Consider the following 17,213-nt stretch of genomic DNA (forward strand, 5'->3'; position numbering starts at 1 on the left):
TGTCTTGCCTAACTTATTTTTTCAGATTCTTATGCAGCCAGACACTTGGCATTCATTGCCCACCTCCAATTCTTTAATTTCCCCAAAGCCGAGTTACCAGCACTTCCCGTTGCCATCACCTTCCCCACCTCCCATATGGAACTCCTATTTTTCTTTTCTTTTTAAAGTTTATTTTGAGAGAGAGCGAGGGGAAGGGGCAAAGAGAGGGGGGCAGAGGTCCGAAGTGGGCTCCACACCACAGCAGAGAGCCCGATTTGGGGCTCGAACTCAACAGCCATGAAATCATGACCTGAGCAGAACTTCAAGGCTTAACCAATTGAGCCACACAGGCACCCCAAGAACTCCTACTGATCTGCAACCTGAGGCCCCAAACGCAGGCTTTGAGCATTCCACCCCAATAACCAATTTGAGCTTCTAAGCCCAATAACTAATTTATAAGTCAAAGAAAAGAGAATGGCAAAAAAACATTTATTGAACACCTACCTTGCTTGGTACTGTGCGATACTTATATACATAAGGGATACCCTTTATATAGTTATATGGGCTATACAGTTATGTATAGTTTAACCTTTACCGACCCTCTGAGAATGGACACCTTTGTACAATTTACCTAGAGTAGGATCAGAACCCGGATTCCTCACTAAGCCTAAAACGCTCTCTAATATGTTCACTGCGTCTAATTTGTCTAGGGGACAAATTAAGCCTTTAAAAAGGCAATTTACTAGCTATCCCTAGACACAGCCGTCCTGTTTCCTTCACCGTGAACAAGGACGGCAGTTTCTTCAATCTTTACAAAAGAGGTGACGGGGCTTTAGGTTGGCGGAAGTGGGCAACGCAGAAGTGGGTGTTAATTCCAAGCTCAAAGCCCTACTGCAGCCAGGGAGGCAGCTCTGGCTCCGTCCCGGTACCGGGTAAAGTGGGGGCAGTGCCTCTGGTAATTGGCACCTCCTGGCTTCCTCAGGCACCAGGCCCTTTAAAAAGATCGGGCTGAGTCATCACACATCACGAAGGTCTCCTCTTTCAACTCAGGGTTCAGCCATATTTCTATACGGAAAAAAAAAAATTCCAGCGCGATTGGCACACGAAAGGTCAAACTTGTCAGGGACCGCTAAAACGCCGCACTAACCAGTGAGCTCTTGCTACGCCACAGGCCCCGCCTTCAGGGCGGTAGCTGCCTCCGCCACGCGTCGCTGACCCGGAACTAAAAGCGCTGCGTGGCGCCGGATTCCAGCGTCATTTCCACTACGACGATGGCGGCACAGGGAGCAGCTGCGGCGGTTGCGGCGGCTACTTCAGGGGTCGTGGGGGAGAGCGATCCCGGGCCCGGGGAGAATGCGGCGGTCGAGGGGACCGCCCCGTCCCCGGGCCGCGTCTCTCCCCCGACTCCAGCGCGCGGCGAGCCGGAAGTCACCGTGGAGATCGGAGAAACGTACCTGTGCCGACGACCGGATAGCACCTGGCGTGAGGGCGGGGCCCAGGGACAGGGGCGGGGCATGAGGGCGGGTTCTCTGAGGGGCTGACGTTGTAGGGGCGGGGCTTGAGGGAAGAGCGCGGAGTTTCCGCCCCTCCCGGGCACCGCCTACAAACCCCACCAGTCTGGCTCTCCTGGAACACAAGCAGCTCCCGTTTAATTGTATGTACAACTCCCATTCCACTTGCTTATCCAATCTTAGACTTCATTCCCTTTTTAAACAAAACCATCGTTCCTTGCTGGCCTCTCTGGTCTCTGCGACTTACTTTTCCATCCCTCTTCTACAACCGCCAGCAGAGGGGACCTACCAAAACACAAAAATGAGCTTCCTTTTTCCTTTTCTTGTCTTACTTCATCTTCAGAATAAACCCCAAATTCCTTAGAAGGACGTACATCTTTGTGACCTGTGGTTTTTAGACACCCCTAGCAAAGGCCATTGCCAGACTAGACCACACTGTACTCTCTGAAGACCACATGCCTTTTACCACCTGTGCCAAATGCTTGAATGCCCTTGCCTTTCTTGTTCACCTAGCTAGCTCCTACTCATCCTTTAACACACCATATCCCTTGTGATGCCATTACTGACTCCCTTCAGGCAAAGTGAGTCCTTCCCTTATGAATGTGCCTACAACATTTTTTTCATACCTCAGCTAGCCATAGTATATGTGACATTATGTAGTCATCGTCTGCGTCTTCCCATATCAAAGTGGGAACTTCTGGAGGGCAGGACCTCTTGTGATTCACTGCTGTGCCCTCTCTACCCAGCAATAACACAGCATAGGACCAGACACGCAGTGGTTGCCTTACTCATTTGTTGAATGGTTGGCTAGTTGTCAGGCGCTATGCTACATGCTTTAGAGGCATTAGCTCACCCTCTGAGGTGGGCACTATTAGTTCTGTTTTGTAGATGAAGAAACTGAGGCTCAACCAAAATAATTTGCACTTAAATATAGGAAGTGAGGAGCTAGAATTGTATATAAACCCAGAGCCAGCCTTCATGACTCCTGAACAAATGAGCAACTAAGTATAGTAAAACAAGCATTGCATTTGGAGCCAGACTTAAACTCAGTTAAATGTTAACTTCTTACTGTTTTTCAAATATGTGAGCCTGGGTAAGCTTCAGTTTTTCATCTGTAAAGTAAGAGTAACAGCTCCAACCTGGCCCACTTCACAGGCAGCGATTGATGGAATGGCAGATGTAGACGAATGATGTTAGCTTGTGTATGTCCCTGGAATCTGGAAACTGCTCCTCAGTGTGAAGGATTCTTCTTGTTCCAGCCCTGCCTTTCTGGTGATCCTATCCTTTTTCTTTCACAGATTCTGCTGAAGTGATTCAGTCTCGAGTGAATGATCAGGAGGGCCGAGAGGAATTCTATGTACACTACGTGGGCTGTGAGTGACTTGAGGCTTTCTGGGCTTGGGCGGGGGAGAGGGGTGGAAGTACAGCACCCACATGGCCTATCCTCACAGTTAACCGGCGACTAGACGAATGGGTAGACAAGAACCGGCTGGCACTGACCAAAACAGTAAAAGATGCCGTGCAGAAGAACTCAGAGAAGTACCTGAGCGAGCTGGCTGAGCAGCCTGAGCGCAAGATCACTCGCAACCAAAAGCGCAAGCATGATGAGATCAACCACGTGCAGAAGGTCTGGACCCCCTCCCTTTCCCCAAGGCCCCAGGAGGCTCAGCTGCCTCTGCCAACTTCCTTGGGTCCCAGTGCCAAAACCATAGCAGCTCCTGTTTCTTTTTTTTTCTTTCTTCCTTTTTTTTAATGTTTATGTATTTTGGCGGGAGAGAGAGAGGGAGACAGAGGATCCGAAGCAGGCTCTGCTTTGACAGCAGTGAGCCTGATGTGGGGCTCGAACCCCTGAGCCATGAGATCATGACCTGAGCTGAAGTCGGCTGCTTAACCGACTGAGCCACCCAGATGTTCCAGCAGCTCCCACTTCTTAAGCTCTTATAATGTGTAAGGGACTTTACTTATGTTTTGTGAGACACTCTTCACAGATAAGAAAACTGAGGCTCAGAGAGGGCAAGCACTTGGCTGCAGTCTCGCAGCAAGGAAATGGCACACCTGGGACTGGAACTCAGGCCTCCTGCACCAATAGCCTCCTTTGTCTCCTATTTGCTGTGCCACCGTAGACAAAGAATTGAAGTCCGAAGAGAAGGAAGAGAACATATGATATTGGGTGCTTGCTGTTGCCAAGCACCGTGCTGAGTCCTGCGTGTATATAAGGTTAACGCATCCTTCCTAACAGTTCAATGCCACAGGAATAATGGTTTCTTTTTGTAGATGAGGAAGCAGGATCTGAGAGGTTAGGTAACATGCCCAAGGTTACACAGCTAGTAAAAGGGCGGACTGGAATTAGAATAATAATGGTAAACATTTATTGGCTTGTGAGCCAAAGTTATAGGCTAAGTGTTTTAATACGTGATCTCACTGAAGTTTCACAGCAGTCCTGTGAGGTAAGCATTGTTATTATCTCCAGTTTACTGGGGAGGAACAGATGGGTTTAAGAACCTAGTCGGGGGGCGCCTGGGTGGCTCAGTCGGTTGAGTGTCTGACTTCAGCTCAGGTCATGATCTCACCATTTGTGAGTTCGAGCCCCGCGTCGGGCTTTGTGCTGACAACTCAAAGCCTGGAGCCCTTTTCGGCTTCTGTGTCTCCCTCTCTCTCTGCCCCTCCCCCACTCACACTCTGTATCTCTCTCTCTCTCAAAAATAAACATTAAAAAAAAAAAAAAGAACCCAGTCAGGAATTAGATTTGCCAACTAGATTGTCCTACTTCAGGGCACCAGCCCTTAATCATGACTTTGACATGTCCTAGAAACTTGGGCCACTTGTTCCAAAGTCTGGGTTCTTTTCACCCCTGCCCCTGGGGGATACTTTTCCCCCACTCTGAGTCTCAGTTTCTTTTTGTAAAACGGGGAGTGCAGATGAGTCCAGGGCTTATTGAGATTTCAAGGCACTTAGACATTCATTACTTTCAGCCAGTGAGATTTCATCCTTCTGCATGTTTGTTGTGTGCTTTGGGGCAATGTTTTCCCAACTGTGGGGTGCAGCTTTTAGTAGATTGCCAAATTAGTTCAGTAGGTTGTGACCAGTGTTTAAATTTGAAAATGAGAGAAAGAGGGGTGCCTGGCTGGTTTAGTCGGTAGAGCATGCAACTCTTAATCTCAGGGTCATGAGTTTATGCCCCGCATTGGGTGGAGAGATTGCTTAAAAAATAAAGATAATAAAAAAATGAAAGGAAGAAATAGGATTAGAAAATGTCAGAGTACGTTGTGCTTTATCAAAGGTAAGTATTATTTTTGAGAAGCACATAGAGATACACATATATGTATACACAAGGAGGTCAACTGGTTTACAGTGCTAACGGCTCTTCCTGTTGGGGGTTGTGAAAAAAAATTTTGAAATCCCTGAACCAGGAAGACCTTCAAGGTCTAAGGCAGCACTGTCCAATTGATCTTCCTGTAACAAGTGGGAATGTTTAATATCTGTTGTCTGATAGCGTAGCCACTGGCCACATGTGGCAATTGAGCACTTGAAATGTGTTTGGTGTGGCTAAGAATTAAATTTTATTTAAATTTATTGAATTTAGGGGCACCTGGGTAGCTCTGTCGGTTAAGCATCTGACTTTGGCTCAGGTCATGATCTCATGGTTTGTGAGTTCAAGTCCTGTGTCAGCCTCTGTGCTGCCAGCTTAGAGCTTGGAGCCTGCTTCAGATTCTATGTCTCTGTCTCTCTCTGCCCCTCCCCTGCTCACACTCTGTCTCTCTCTCTCTCTCAAAAATAAATAAACATTAAAAAAAAAAATTTAAACAATGAGTTTAAATAGCCACTTGTGGCCAGTGGCTCTTCCGTTGGAGAACATAGGTCTGAGTATCTCTTAGTTCCTCGACCGGGTTGCACTAGCAAATTAAATCTCAAAAATGTACCTCAAAGCTGATAGTCAGCAGGGTGGATGACAGTAGGCCAGTGGTGATAAATTCAGAGGATGGATAATCGGCGAGTTAATGAGTCAGATTCTTCACAGCTTAATTAACATTTAATTCTAAATAAACTGCAGCATTTGAAAAAGTAGTGTTTTTGTAGTTCTTTAATGCATTTGCAGGAGAGGATTGTATTTTGTGAGAGCTGGGAAGTGGGTTTTTAAAGAGGCATATGAGGAAAATCTTTCTTCCCTCATCTTTGCAGGGGTTAGGCTCAGGGTTGGACAAACGAGGGGCCTGTGCCTGACAGTGCTGAGTACCGGTTCTGTAGCCTCACCTCTCTGTGCCTTAGTTTCCTTTTTGTGCAGTATGGATAATGAGCACTCTTGTCCCTGGTTCTTTGTGAGGACTAAATGAAGTAATGCCTATGGAGTGCTTGGCACTTGGAATAAATGGCAGCTGGCTATCCCCAAGGGCAAGTGACCTCACCTCTCCCTGCCTGTTTACTTCCCTGTAAAATAGAAATAAGAATGCTCTGTTTTAGGGTGGCTGAAAAGGTTAAATGGGGCCATACAGGCAAAGTGCTTTGTGGAAGGGGGTCTGGGTAAAATGCTGGCTCCTTCTCCCTTCTCAACTGTAGGGCAAGGCTGCTGTCTCCTCTAGTGTAGGTCATGGGCCTTCTTGGATCCCCCCTTCATTGTTAGGCTGTGCTTGCTTTGCTTCTACAGAGTCTGGCTTAGGAATAGGATGTGTTGTGAGTGTGACATGACTTTTAGTCCCTGCTTTCTAAGGACTTGGAAAATAGGGGAAACCAATTGGGGGCAGTTAGAGGGGATTGTTGTTAACCACTGCATTCCCAACTTGAGAAGGAGAGGGCATATTCTGTGTCAGAAGAATCCAGTCCGGTCTCCTGGAGGGGGCAGGAAGGGTGCGAGGCCTTGAAGGACAGGAAAGAGCACAGTAAAAACAATTACCCATGATGGCTCATAAAACTGCCTCATCTCACACTCACCTGGCTTACTCTCTGCTTGAGGTTGAGTAAGCATTTTTTGGCAGAAAGAGGAGAGGAAACTGCATGTGCAAAGGCACGTTGGCCTCAAAAAGAGAGTTATCGATAATATAGATTTGAAGGGGCTAAGACTGGAGGCTGGGAATCTGCAGGGGCTTGGGTAATTATCCAGACTTGAGATGGTGGCAATGGCTATTTGGAGTTGGGCAGACAATTCCAGAGAGGGGTCAATTCCACAGATGTCAAGGAGGTAAAATTCACAGGACTCGGCCCTAAATTGAATGCCAGCTTCCTGAGAGAAGGAGTCTTAAAAGCAGACCAGGGGCACCTGGGTGGCTCAGCTGGTTTAAGCATCCGACTCTTGATTTCAGCTCAGGTCATGATCTCATGGTTTGTGAGTTTGAGCCCCTCATCAGACTCTGAGCTGGCAGTGTGGAACCTGCTTGGGATTCTCTCTGCCCCTCCCCCGATTTTCTCTCTCTCTCTCTCTCTCTCTCTCTCTCTCTCTCTCTCTAAAATAAATAAAAGCACTTAAAAAAAAAGAGCAGACCTGCTATTGGTCTTGGACAATTGGACTGAGGGGATGTGCCCAGTGAGATGGGGACCCCAGGAGGACGAATAGGTTTGTAGGGAGCACAGGTTTAGTTCCTTTCTAGACACCTAGGCACCTATGGGAGTGACCCATGGGGCAGGCAGCTCCCTGGATCTGGTGCTCAGGAAAGAGGTCCAGCCACACCAGGGAGTCTAGTGCCAGTTCCTCCTGTTTGCACAGAAGACAAGATCCATTACTCATCTGCCTCACGACAATTTTGGCAGAGCTGGTTGATCCCATTGTATAGCTGAAGGTTTTAGCCCAAGGAGACTGGAACCAGGCCTGATCCTAGCCATGTTCATCTGGCAAAAGGTCTAAACTCGGGCATCAGGGATGTGTGGGTGGGCGGGGAAAGTGAGAGAGAAGCTTGGCCCACCCGGCTTCAAAACCAGATAAAACAAGTCAGCTGTTCATGTGGTTGTTGTCATTCGGAGGATGAGGTCTGGAAGACGGGAAGGAAGCACTGGGTTCTGGCTCAGGGGAGGGACGGCTTGACCTCCACTTCTGTTCACCTCTGTCCACTGCTCTGTCCTTGCCCAGACCTATGCAGAGATGGACCCCACAACAGCAGCCTTGGAGAAGGAACATGAGGCGGTAAGCAGGGGCAGGGCTCCTGCCTGCGGGTACCCCCTCTCCCAGCTTTTCCTTGCTCTGACTGAGCCATCCACCGCCCTCCACTCCCACGTTACCCACAGATCACCAAGGTGAAGTATGTGGACAAGATCCACATCGGGAACTACGAAATCGATGCCTGGTACTTCTCACCGTTCCCCGAGGACTATGGGAAACAGCCCAAGCTGTGGCTCTGCGAGTACTGCCTTAAGTACATGAAATTCGAGAAGAGCTACCGCTTCCACTTGGTGAGACTGGGCCAGCCGGGTCTGGTGAGAGAGGCAGGCGTGGAGGCGAGGGCTGCTGAGGCTGCAGCGATAGGGAAGAGAGACAGGTCCAGAGGAGTCGAGTACAAGGAAGAGCTGCCCGTGGGTCAAGAGACCTGGGTTCTAGGCCTGGCCTTACCTTTGCTCGAGTGACCTTGGCCAACTTGCTGCCTTACCCCAGACCTCAGTTTCCTCTTCTGTGGAATGGGGACAGTAATCCCTGCCCTTACCACTTCTTCAGGTCAACCCAAACACCACATGTTAATCAAGGCCAGCGCAGTGCCAGGTTCCTCAGTGCAAAAGAGGAAGCGAGCATAGCCCCTGAGCAATGGGACTGTAAGGTGTGGACAGATGGGAAGCATTGGCGGGGAAGGGGGGGAGCTGTGTCGGGGGTGGGGTTGGTGTGGGGGTGGGTGTTGCCGGGGGCTCGCATCACTAGTGCAGCAGGGAACACTAGGATATTTCCCAAAGGGTGTAACCTGAGGCAGATGTATGCATTTTAGCAATCGCCATTGTCATGGATAAGAGCGCTGGAGAGTCCTCCCAAGCCAGGCTGCTCTGAACTTGAAACCATCTAGCTGTATAATATTCAAGCCAGTTATTTAGCCTCTCTGTGCTTCTTCATCTATAAAATCTATAAAATAGCCTATAAAATAGGTTCTGTCTCCTCAGGGAGTTGGGAGGATTCCTTGACATAGGTGAGGTATGGAGCCCAGAGTCTGTAGATGGGGAAACAGAAGCAGAGACCTGTTGGAAGCCACACAGGGTTGTATGGGTGTACCTAGCAGAGAACCTCAGGGTCTCAAGCTTTTGTCTCCCCATCCCCACCCCCAGGGGCAGTGTCAGTGGCGGCAACCCCCAGGGAAGGAGATCTATCGCAAGAGCAACATCTCTGTGTACGAGGTGGATGGCAAAGACCACAAGGTGAGTTAGATGGCCGAAGTGCTGTGGGGAGGTGGGGAGAAGCACTGGCACTCTTGGATGATCCTCGTTGTCACCAAAAGGGTAGAAGCCAGTCTTGGGACAAGCCCCCACCGGGAAAAGGCCTGTGGGATCATGCTTAGCCTTGGTAGACACATGGCCCTGTGGTGTCAGTTTTGGGGACTGAGTTTCTGTTCTGTCCCTGAAGACTTTTCTCCTGATGGGTAGCTTAGTATTGGGCAGTTTTGACACCCAGAATAGACTGTCATGCCGGAGGGTGCTTTTAGAAGCGCTTTCTCTTTCTGCCTGAAGGAAAGGTTTCTTTCCTGGGAGGAGACTGCTTGGTGTGAGACTTTCTGCCTGAGACCAGTGTGGCTCTGACAGCTGAGTTCCTGGTTTCTGGCAGAAAGACTTCAGTGGGGGAGGGTGGGGCCGTTAGGGTCTGCTTTGCTGCAATTGAGAACCTGGCCTTTACCTGGTCAGTCTGGGAAGGTCTCACTAAGTGTCCCTGTTCCCATGGAAGGGCAGTAGAGTGTGAGGAAGAGAGGGCAGGCTTCTGAGTGGCTCCTGCTTCAAATTGTCCTGTCATTTAGTAGCTGACCTTGGACAAGTTACTTAACGTTGTTTGTTCCTGTTTCCTCATCTATAAGATAAGAGTCATGATAATGTTTACCTAATAGGGTTGTTGGTGGAACAAATGAGACAGCAATGGCAAGTAGTTAACACTGTGCCTGGCATCAAGTAGGTGCTTAGTAAACATGGGCCTTTGTTACTATTGGTGACCTCTTGGGCTCAGTCAGCCTTGTGATAAATAGCTTGGGGAATATTAGCCCTTAACCTGGCCTGAGTCCCCTGCTTTGCCTGAGCATGAACAGGGGGAGTGGCACAAAGGGCTCCAGAAGGAGGTGTGGATGTTCTTTCTAGCTCTACCCTTGGTTAACTTTGAAGCCTCAGGCAAGCACTGCCCCTTCCCAGAGCCTCAGTTTCTTCCTAAGCAAAGTGCACTAGCAATGCTGGGCTTCACAATTGTTGGGTCAAATAAGAGTGGGTGTAAAACGTGTCCTAAATCAGTGGGCCTCTTGAAGTGTGCCATGAAGCCACCCTTACGGTCTCATTGTCCCTTCCGATGTCGGTCTCTAGCCTGAGTGGGTATCTGGGCCTCAGCAGAGTGTGGCCAAGTGGGCAGACAGCTCAGGCTTTGGAGTCAGGCTCAAAGCTCACCCATTCAGCAAACATTTACCAAGCACGAGGCTAAGCATGAAGCTTGGTGCTTGCTCTGAACAAGACAGAACTCATATACCAGTTTGAATCCTGCTGTAGCACTCAGCAGCCGTGGGACCTCATGCCAGCCATAGCTCCTCTGAGCCTCAGTTTCCCAATCTGAAACATAAGATTTAATGTCCCTGAAGATTGAACTCCTATTTAGCACTTAGAAGTTGTAACTGAGGGGTGCCTGGGTGGCTCAATCGGCTAAACTTTCAGCTCTGATTTCAGGATTATGAGTTCAAGCCCTGCTTTGGGCTCCAAAGCTGGGCATGGAACCTATTAAAAAAAAAAAAAAAATGGTAACTGAATGGGGCCCTTGGCTGGCTATTGGTGGAGCACGTGACTCTTGATCTCAGGGTTGTGAGTTTGAGCCTTATGTTGGGCGTAGAGATTACTTAAAAATAAAATCTTTGGAAGAAAAAAAAAGGAAAGAAAAAAACAAAAAAAGAAGTGGTAACAGATTAATCTAGCTCTCTGGTTTTCAGTTTCCCTGTCCATCAGAAAATGACGGTAAGACTCCTTCCAATTCTAGGGGCGCCTGGGTGGCGCAGTCGGTTAAGCGTCCGACTTCAGCCAGGTCACGATCTCGCGGTCCGTGAGTTCGAGCCCCGCGTCCGGCTCTGGGCTGATGGCTCGGAGCCTGGAGCCTGTTTCCGATTCTGTGTCTCCCTCTCTCTCTGCCCCTCCCCCGTTCATGCTCTGTCTCTCTCTGTCCCAAAAAAATAAATAAACGTTGAAAAAAAAAATTAAAAAAAAAAAAAAAAAAAAAAAAGACTCCTTCCAATTCTAAATATTGTGAGGAGCGGGCTTCTCACTGGCCTGGCACTGGCTGCTCTCTAATGCCTGGCACTTGCGTAGCAGGGTGGCAGCCACAGCCCAGGCCGAGGTGGGAGCATTATACCTGCTCCCTGAGCCTGCTTCCACCTCCCCACTCCTCAGATTTACTGTCAGAACCTGTGTCTGCTGGCCAAGCTTTTCCTGGACCACAAGACGTTGTACTTCGACGTGGAGCCCTTCGTCTTTTACATCTTGACTGAAGTGGACAGGCAGGGGGCCCACATTGTTGGCTACTTCTCTAAGGTGCTGGGGTGGGGAGCCCGGGTTGAGGGAGGGTGGGGACTATGAACCAGAGAAAGGACTGAGCCTCCCCAGAGGTCCTGACCACACACCCCTGTAGGAGAAGGAGTCTCCAGATGGGAACAATGTGGCCTGCATCCTGACTCTGCCCCCCTACCAGCGGCGTGGCTATGGAAAATTCCTCATTGCTTTCAGTGAGTGGTTCCTGGCCTGTCAAGGAAGGGGCAACTACGGTGGGGGTGCCACCGCAGGGCCGGGTCCTCAGAATCCTTCTTTCCACCACTGCCAGGTTACGAGCTCTCCAAGCTAGAGAGCACAGTAGGCTCCCCTGAGAAGCCACTGTCTGACCTGGGCAAGCTCAGCTACCGCAGCTACTGGTCTTGGGTCCTGCTGGAGATCCTGCGAGACTTCCGGGGCACACTGTCCATCAAGGATCTTAGGTGAGGGCCCTGGAACCCTTAAAGAGGAACCCTTAGAAGAATCTAAGGTTGGCCATGATCTTGTCTGTCTCCTTGTCCCCTTTTGCTGTCCCAGTCAGACCCCACAAGGGAACTCTCCCCAGCAACTACTCCAATCCCTTTCTGCAGTCAGATGACCAGCATCACCCAGAATGACATCATCAGCACCCTACAGTCCCTCAATATGGTCAAGTACTGGAAGGGCCAGCATGTGATCTGTGTCACACCCAAGCTGGTAGAAGAACACCTCAAAAGTGCTCAGTATAAGAAACCACCCATAACAGGTAGGGGGGCAGGGGCTGCCCAGGTTGTGTGTGGTAGGGGGTAGGTGTTGAGGAGCCAGAGCTACCTTTTTGCTGTCACATGATCCCAAACTGGTCTGACCAGCTCCCAGGACTGAAGCCTGGGGCAGGCTAGTCATTCCCAGGCTTCCCTGCCCCCTTCCCAGGACTCAGTCTGCCCTTGTTCTCACCTAGAGGTGATACCTGGCCTGGGCCCAGAGGCCCAGCCCTGCCTCTCATGTCTGTCTCCCCACAGTGGACTCTGTCTGTCTCAAGTGGGCCCCCCCCAAGCACAAGCAAGTGAAACTCTCCAAGAAGTGAATGGCCTGTGCCCCTGCTGCTGGACCTTTATCTCCTTTTCCCCTAGCCTGTAAATATGTACAGACCTGTTTCGTCATTTTTTAAAATAAAGTAAGTTCTGCCAGTGGTTCTGGACTTTGGAGGTGGGAGGGAGAGGCTAAGAGCTGATGTTCTTTGTTGCACGCCACACACAGAGCCAATTGTGCTCAAAACATTTTACTCCTTGTTCTTTCTACCCCTCACCCCAGATCCAAGCCCAAGCCCAGTTCCGGTGGGGGCTCAGTCCTCCGGAGTCTAGGAGTTGAGGTTCGAGGAGGGCATGGCAGCCGATGGGGCAAGATTGGGGCCTTTTCTGTTCTTGAAAACATGCTGCCCAGAGGCAGTCCCCGCTCAGAATACAGGAAGAAGGTGAAGTGATGGGGCTCATCAGGCAGAACTGGTAGGGTGCTAGAGCCAGTTCTTTAGCAGCAATTAGCTGGGCAGGTACCCAGTTTTCTAGAAACAGGGTAGGGAGCCTTGGCTCATTTTCATAGCTAAGGGTCCTTGGGGGCTCCATAGGAGCCCAGTGAGTAGGGTTGTGAACAGTAGGTGGGGGTGGCTAGAGGTCCTAGCCAATACCACAGGTAGTAAAACACCTGACTGTGGACCGTAGTTGCAAAGAACAAACCCAGAAGAGTGGGCTCAAAGGTCAGGATAGTGCCCTGGACTCCCACAGGGTTCTGGGAGGAAGGAGTGGTTTAAGCCAGTCCCAAGACCCAAAAGATGTCAGGGAAGGGCCAGGTCCATTCCTGGGCCAGGCATCTGTCCTTGGGGGCAGTGTGGAAGTCCTGGAAGCGGGGTCAGCTCTCAGGATGACTAGCTCAGCAGAGGAGGCCCAGGGTCAGGCCTAGTGGCAGCAGAAGGATGAGCCCCAATACGGCCTGGGCTGGGGCAGAGTTGAAGGCCTGGTGGTTGACACAAAGATGGCCATCGGGCTGAGACTCCTGGATTTGGGGCACCACACGAGGCTGGAGCTCTGTCACATGATAGTGAATCCAGGAGGCATAGCTGGAGGTCAGAGTGTACACGCCAGGCCTGTTGGGGGCCCCACAGGCATCGCCCCAGCTCACAATGCCTGCCAGGTACCAGAGGCCCCCCACAAGGCAGGAGAGTGGGCCCCCAGAGTCACCCTGAAGAGAAAAGTCATACAGTAACTGTCAAGACTAGGCCCTAGGCCTCCAGTCATCCACGCCAGCCCCATCCGGCCCTCATCTCCCAAGATGCGCTCGTCTCACTGGAACCCCTGCATTTACCTGGCAGGCATCCTTGCCCCCCTTCACATAGCCAGCACACAGCATGTCCTGCTGGATAAAGTGGGGCTCCTCGGGTTTGGCGTCAATGTTGTACAGACAGTTACATGTCTCTCGGCTGATCAGTGGCACCTCAAGTTGCTGAAGCTGCCGGGGGGCCAGGAGGCTCACTGTAGGAGCAAAAGATGCTTACCTGGGGCCTCCTACCCTAAGTCAGGCACCCCTCCATGCCTCTAGGCATCAGCGCCCACCTCACCTGAGGGCGCCACGTGGCCCCATCCAGTGACAGTACATTGGAGGCCATTGGGGAAGGAGGCGTTGGCTGCAGGGAGGCAGATGGGCCGGATGTAGCGGGAGAAGGTGACAGGGCTACTGAGACGGAGGAGTGCAATGTCACCCTGGGAGCCCTCCTGGTGGTAGCTGGAGTGGGAAATGACCTGTGCCACGGTGCGGACCTCAGCCTCAGGCGTGTAGGAGTCCAGCTGGTGGGCCCCAAGCTTTACCTCATAGTCTTCCTTGACGTGCTCCCTGCAGGCAGAGGGGCCAAGGCTGGGACCCAGGAGACCTCTCCTAGTTCCCTGATCCCTGTGGGCTTGTTATATCCAACCCCAGATTCTGATCCCAAACTGCATGCTAGTTTTACCCTGTGACCTCTCACCTCTGACCTTCACTGCTGACTGATCCTTTCAGACTTTATTGATACCCCTCGACCCAACCCAAGAATCCCAACCTCTGGCCTAGACTGATCCACCTTTGACTTCCCCGCCATGCCCACCACCCAGCTGGTACCTTGGGAAGCAGTGAGCAGCTGAGAGCACCCACTGCTCAGACACGAGAGAACCACCACACGCGTGGGTGCCATCGTAGGTGATGCTGACCTGCCAGGGCCACTGGCCAGCGGCTGCACTGCTACCACCTGTGATGCGTGCTTGGGAGGCCACGCCGCAGAAGGCTGCCCAGGGAGGAAGGGGAGGGGGTCAGGTCCTTCTGGGGCCCCCATACCAGCTCCTCAGCCCTGCCGTTCCCCATATAGCCCAGACAATCTGGTTTGGAGCTTGGGAAGTGAGTTCGCAGGAGCCAGCCACCCCTTTGTCCTTGCCCCACTGCTCACTGGGCATGGTTAGTTCTGCCCCCTTAACCACCCTCATTACCTAACCCAAGTTTCATGCGCCTTCCTTTCTCTCAGATCCTCCTACCTTCCATTCAGTCCACTCCTTACAAGTCAGAAGATCTTTATAAACCACAAATCTGATCAGGTCATACCTCAGCTTAAATCCTCCCCAGGCTCCACATTGCCCTTAAGATACATTCTCTACCTTCCATGGCACTACCATTTACTCCAGCCATCCCTCTGGACATTTACACTGGGCCACACACTTGTTTGCCTCTAGACCTTTGCTTATCCAGGTCCCTCTGCCTAGAATACCTTTCTTCATCCCTACTCTGCTATGCAGACCTATTTGCCTACGGAGACCATTCAAATGTCAGGCACTCCTTAACCTGCCCTGAGCCTGCTGCCTGAGTTAGACAATGCTGGAAGCTCCCAGGGCCCATACTTTCCCCAGCACTGCCCCATCACACAGTCATGATGGTCTATGACTGTTTCAACTGCAGCAATCTGGGCATTCCCTAGTGACAGGGACTGGAGCAGATCTCCTTGTCCCCAGTGCCGAGCACAGGGCTGGACACACAGAGTGATGGATGTGTGTTGAACAAACAACAGGATTCCCACACTGAACATCTGGTTTCCAGGACTGCCTCACCCCCACCGAGGCTGCCGTTTGGAGCAGGACCCAACAGCCTTTCACAAAGTCACCTTCCCCGGAGCAGGGAAAACTGCCCAGCCAAGCTCCTCCTTCTCTCCTCATAATAACTACAATAGCTACTATTTAGTGACTGTTCAAGCAATGCCAGGCTGGGAGAGGGCTTTCACTTCTATCTCCATGACTCCTCACTGGGCCCCAGGAGACAAACATAACCAACTTCCATTTTTGAGGTGAGGGGACTGGCCAAGGATACATAGCCAGTAGTATCTGGTGAAGTGGGAATTGAAAACCAGACTCAGAGTCAAGTGGTGAGCCTTAGAAGAAAGGAAACCTCTGGTTCATTTTCCTCAAAGGACCCACCTTTGGAATCAGATCTGGGTGTAAAATCTCAGCGACACCTCTTATTGGCTGTGTGCTCTTGGCTAAGTCACTTCACTCTCTACCTCAGTTTCTTTCTCCGAAGAATTAGGGCTCTAATCCCCATCTTTCAGAACTAATGGGGGGATTTACATAAGGTAATAAGAGTGGGTGAGATGGCCCTACAGAGAGGGTCAGGCACTCATGAAACACTCCATTGGAATCTGAATCCCGGTTCCCTTCCTTTCCCCTCCCCCATGCAAGGCTCACCTTCCTCCCCATCAGCTCCTGGAGGGAGAGAGCAAGAGGAAAGGGTAAACAGGAAAGACCAGAGTTCCCAGGCCCCTTAGCACCTACCACTTCTCCAGAGGACGGTCCTCCCCACCCCCTTGACTCCCCGGAGGCCGAAACTGAAGGGAGAGACAGAGGCCAAGATCTAGGGAGGCTGACGCTGGGAGATTCTTGAGCCCAGGATAAGGGATGTGCCCAGAAAAAGATTATAGCCTCAGTTTACGTGCACCACCCCTTCCCTGAGCCCCACACTCTCTGACCCACACATACTCACCAAGACCGGACCGGAATAATCCAAGTAAAAGCAGAATGGCCACAGCCTCCAGCTGTCTAAGTCCCAGGCCCGCCCTGTGGGCCATGGCCCAGAACCAGGGCCCCTGGGGAGACACCAGGCACCCAAGGGAAGGGACCTGGGGTTGGTTTCGAAGGCAAGATCCAGGTGTCGGGCCCAGTGGGAAGGGATCCTAGAATCCGCGCTGGGAAGGGGGAAGAGATGTCCAAGGCAAGAATAAGGCACAAAGGGAGACGTTGGGGTTTCCGCAGCTGCCGGTGAGGACACGTCTCCCGCTCGGTCTGGCTACGTAGAGACCTTCCAGAGTGGTGGATCCGTGGAGAAAGGCACCTACCTGCCTGCCCCTCCCCTAGCCCCGCCCTCCTCACTTAGCTCCGACAGCTTTTGTTGCCAACACAGTCCTAAGTCCTCCCAGACCCCTAGGCCCTGTGTGTGTGTGTGTGTGTGTGCGCGCGCGCGCGCGCCAGGAGGGACTGGAAACCCCTGACAGCTGCACTCCTTAGAGTGTGACCCAACTGCCGTTTGCCCCAGGTCTTTCAGGTCTCCCAGACCAGTTATGTCCCCCAGGGCCTGGCCCAGCCTTTGTTGTCCTGGGGCCACTGTGCTCCTCCTTTCTTCCCTCCTTCAGCCTGGTATCTGAGCTCAGGACACCTGGGTCTGCCCTGGACCTGCCGTTTCAGGCCCTTCTATAGAGCCTGCGGCCTCCTCTGTGTGTGCTGAGGTGTGGTGAGTGCGACTGGCAGTGCCAGTCATCTCATAAATATTTCCTGAGTGCCTACTATGTTCCAGGCACAGGAGACAAAACAGACACCATCTCTGCCTTCGCTGAGCTCACAGTGAAGTTAGAGGTGACAGCTTTGAATCAAATAATCACATAGCAATTATAGAATAATTTCAAGCTAGGCCCTCTGATAAAGAAGAACGGGTGCTCTGGGGGCCTGTTCGCAGGAGCCTGACGTAGGCTGGCATAAAGAAGGGTTCCTCAAGAAGGTGCTGTTACAACTGAGGCCAGAGGAGCTATGAAAGAGTGTT

General features: G+C 51.4%; 2 protein-coding genes across 4 annotated transcripts; one reads left to right on the forward strand and one right to left on the reverse strand.

Moving 5' to 3' along the window:
- The first annotated feature begins 1,235 nt into the window (after nucleotides 1-1,235).
- Nucleotides 1,236-12,313, forward strand: KAT8 (lysine acetyltransferase 8). 3 transcript variants are annotated; one of them, XM_030300483.1, is made up of 11 exons: nucleotides 1,236-1,461; nucleotides 2,789-2,863; nucleotides 2,942-3,117; nucleotides 7,546-7,599; nucleotides 7,701-7,865; nucleotides 8,718-8,807; nucleotides 11,010-11,150; nucleotides 11,248-11,341; nucleotides 11,437-11,587; nucleotides 11,735-11,889; nucleotides 12,143-12,313. In XM_030300483.1, exons 1-11 carry the CDS (start codon nucleotides 1,251-1,253, stop codon nucleotides 12,205-12,207), a joined length of 1,377 nt encoding a protein of 458 aa, XP_030156343.1. In that variant the 5' UTR covers nucleotides 1,236-1,250; the 3' UTR covers nucleotides 12,208-12,313. The 3 variants fall into 3 exon arrangements, with proteins under 3 accessions (XP_030156343.1, XP_030156344.1, XP_030156345.1); XM_030300484.1 differs by lacking the exon at nucleotides 12,143-12,313 and having other exon boundaries at nucleotides 11,686-11,839; XM_030300485.1 differs by lacking the exon at nucleotides 12,143-12,313 and having other exon boundaries at nucleotides 11,682-11,828.
- A 73-nt stretch (nucleotides 12,314-12,386) lies between these two features.
- On the reverse strand, nucleotides 12,387-16,839 carry PRSS8 (serine protease 8). The gene is made up of 5 exons (XM_030300488.2): nucleotides 16,164-16,839; nucleotides 14,265-14,427; nucleotides 13,732-14,003; nucleotides 13,479-13,645; nucleotides 12,387-13,355 (listed from the first exon to the last, which is right to left on the reverse strand). The coding sequence occupies exons 1-5, from the start codon at nucleotides 16,246-16,248 to the stop codon at nucleotides 13,047-13,049; spliced, it is 996 nt and encodes a 331-aa protein (XP_030156348.1). The 5' UTR covers nucleotides 16,249-16,839; the 3' UTR covers nucleotides 12,387-13,046.
- Between the last annotated feature and the right edge of the window lie 374 nt (nucleotides 16,840-17,213).

The sequence above is a fragment of the Lynx canadensis genome, chromosome E3 (assembly GCF_007474595.2).
Source record: "Lynx canadensis isolate LIC74 chromosome E3, mLynCan4.pri.v2, whole genome shotgun sequence".
Classification (NCBI taxonomy): domain Eukaryota; kingdom Metazoa; phylum Chordata; class Mammalia; order Carnivora; family Felidae; genus Lynx; species Lynx canadensis.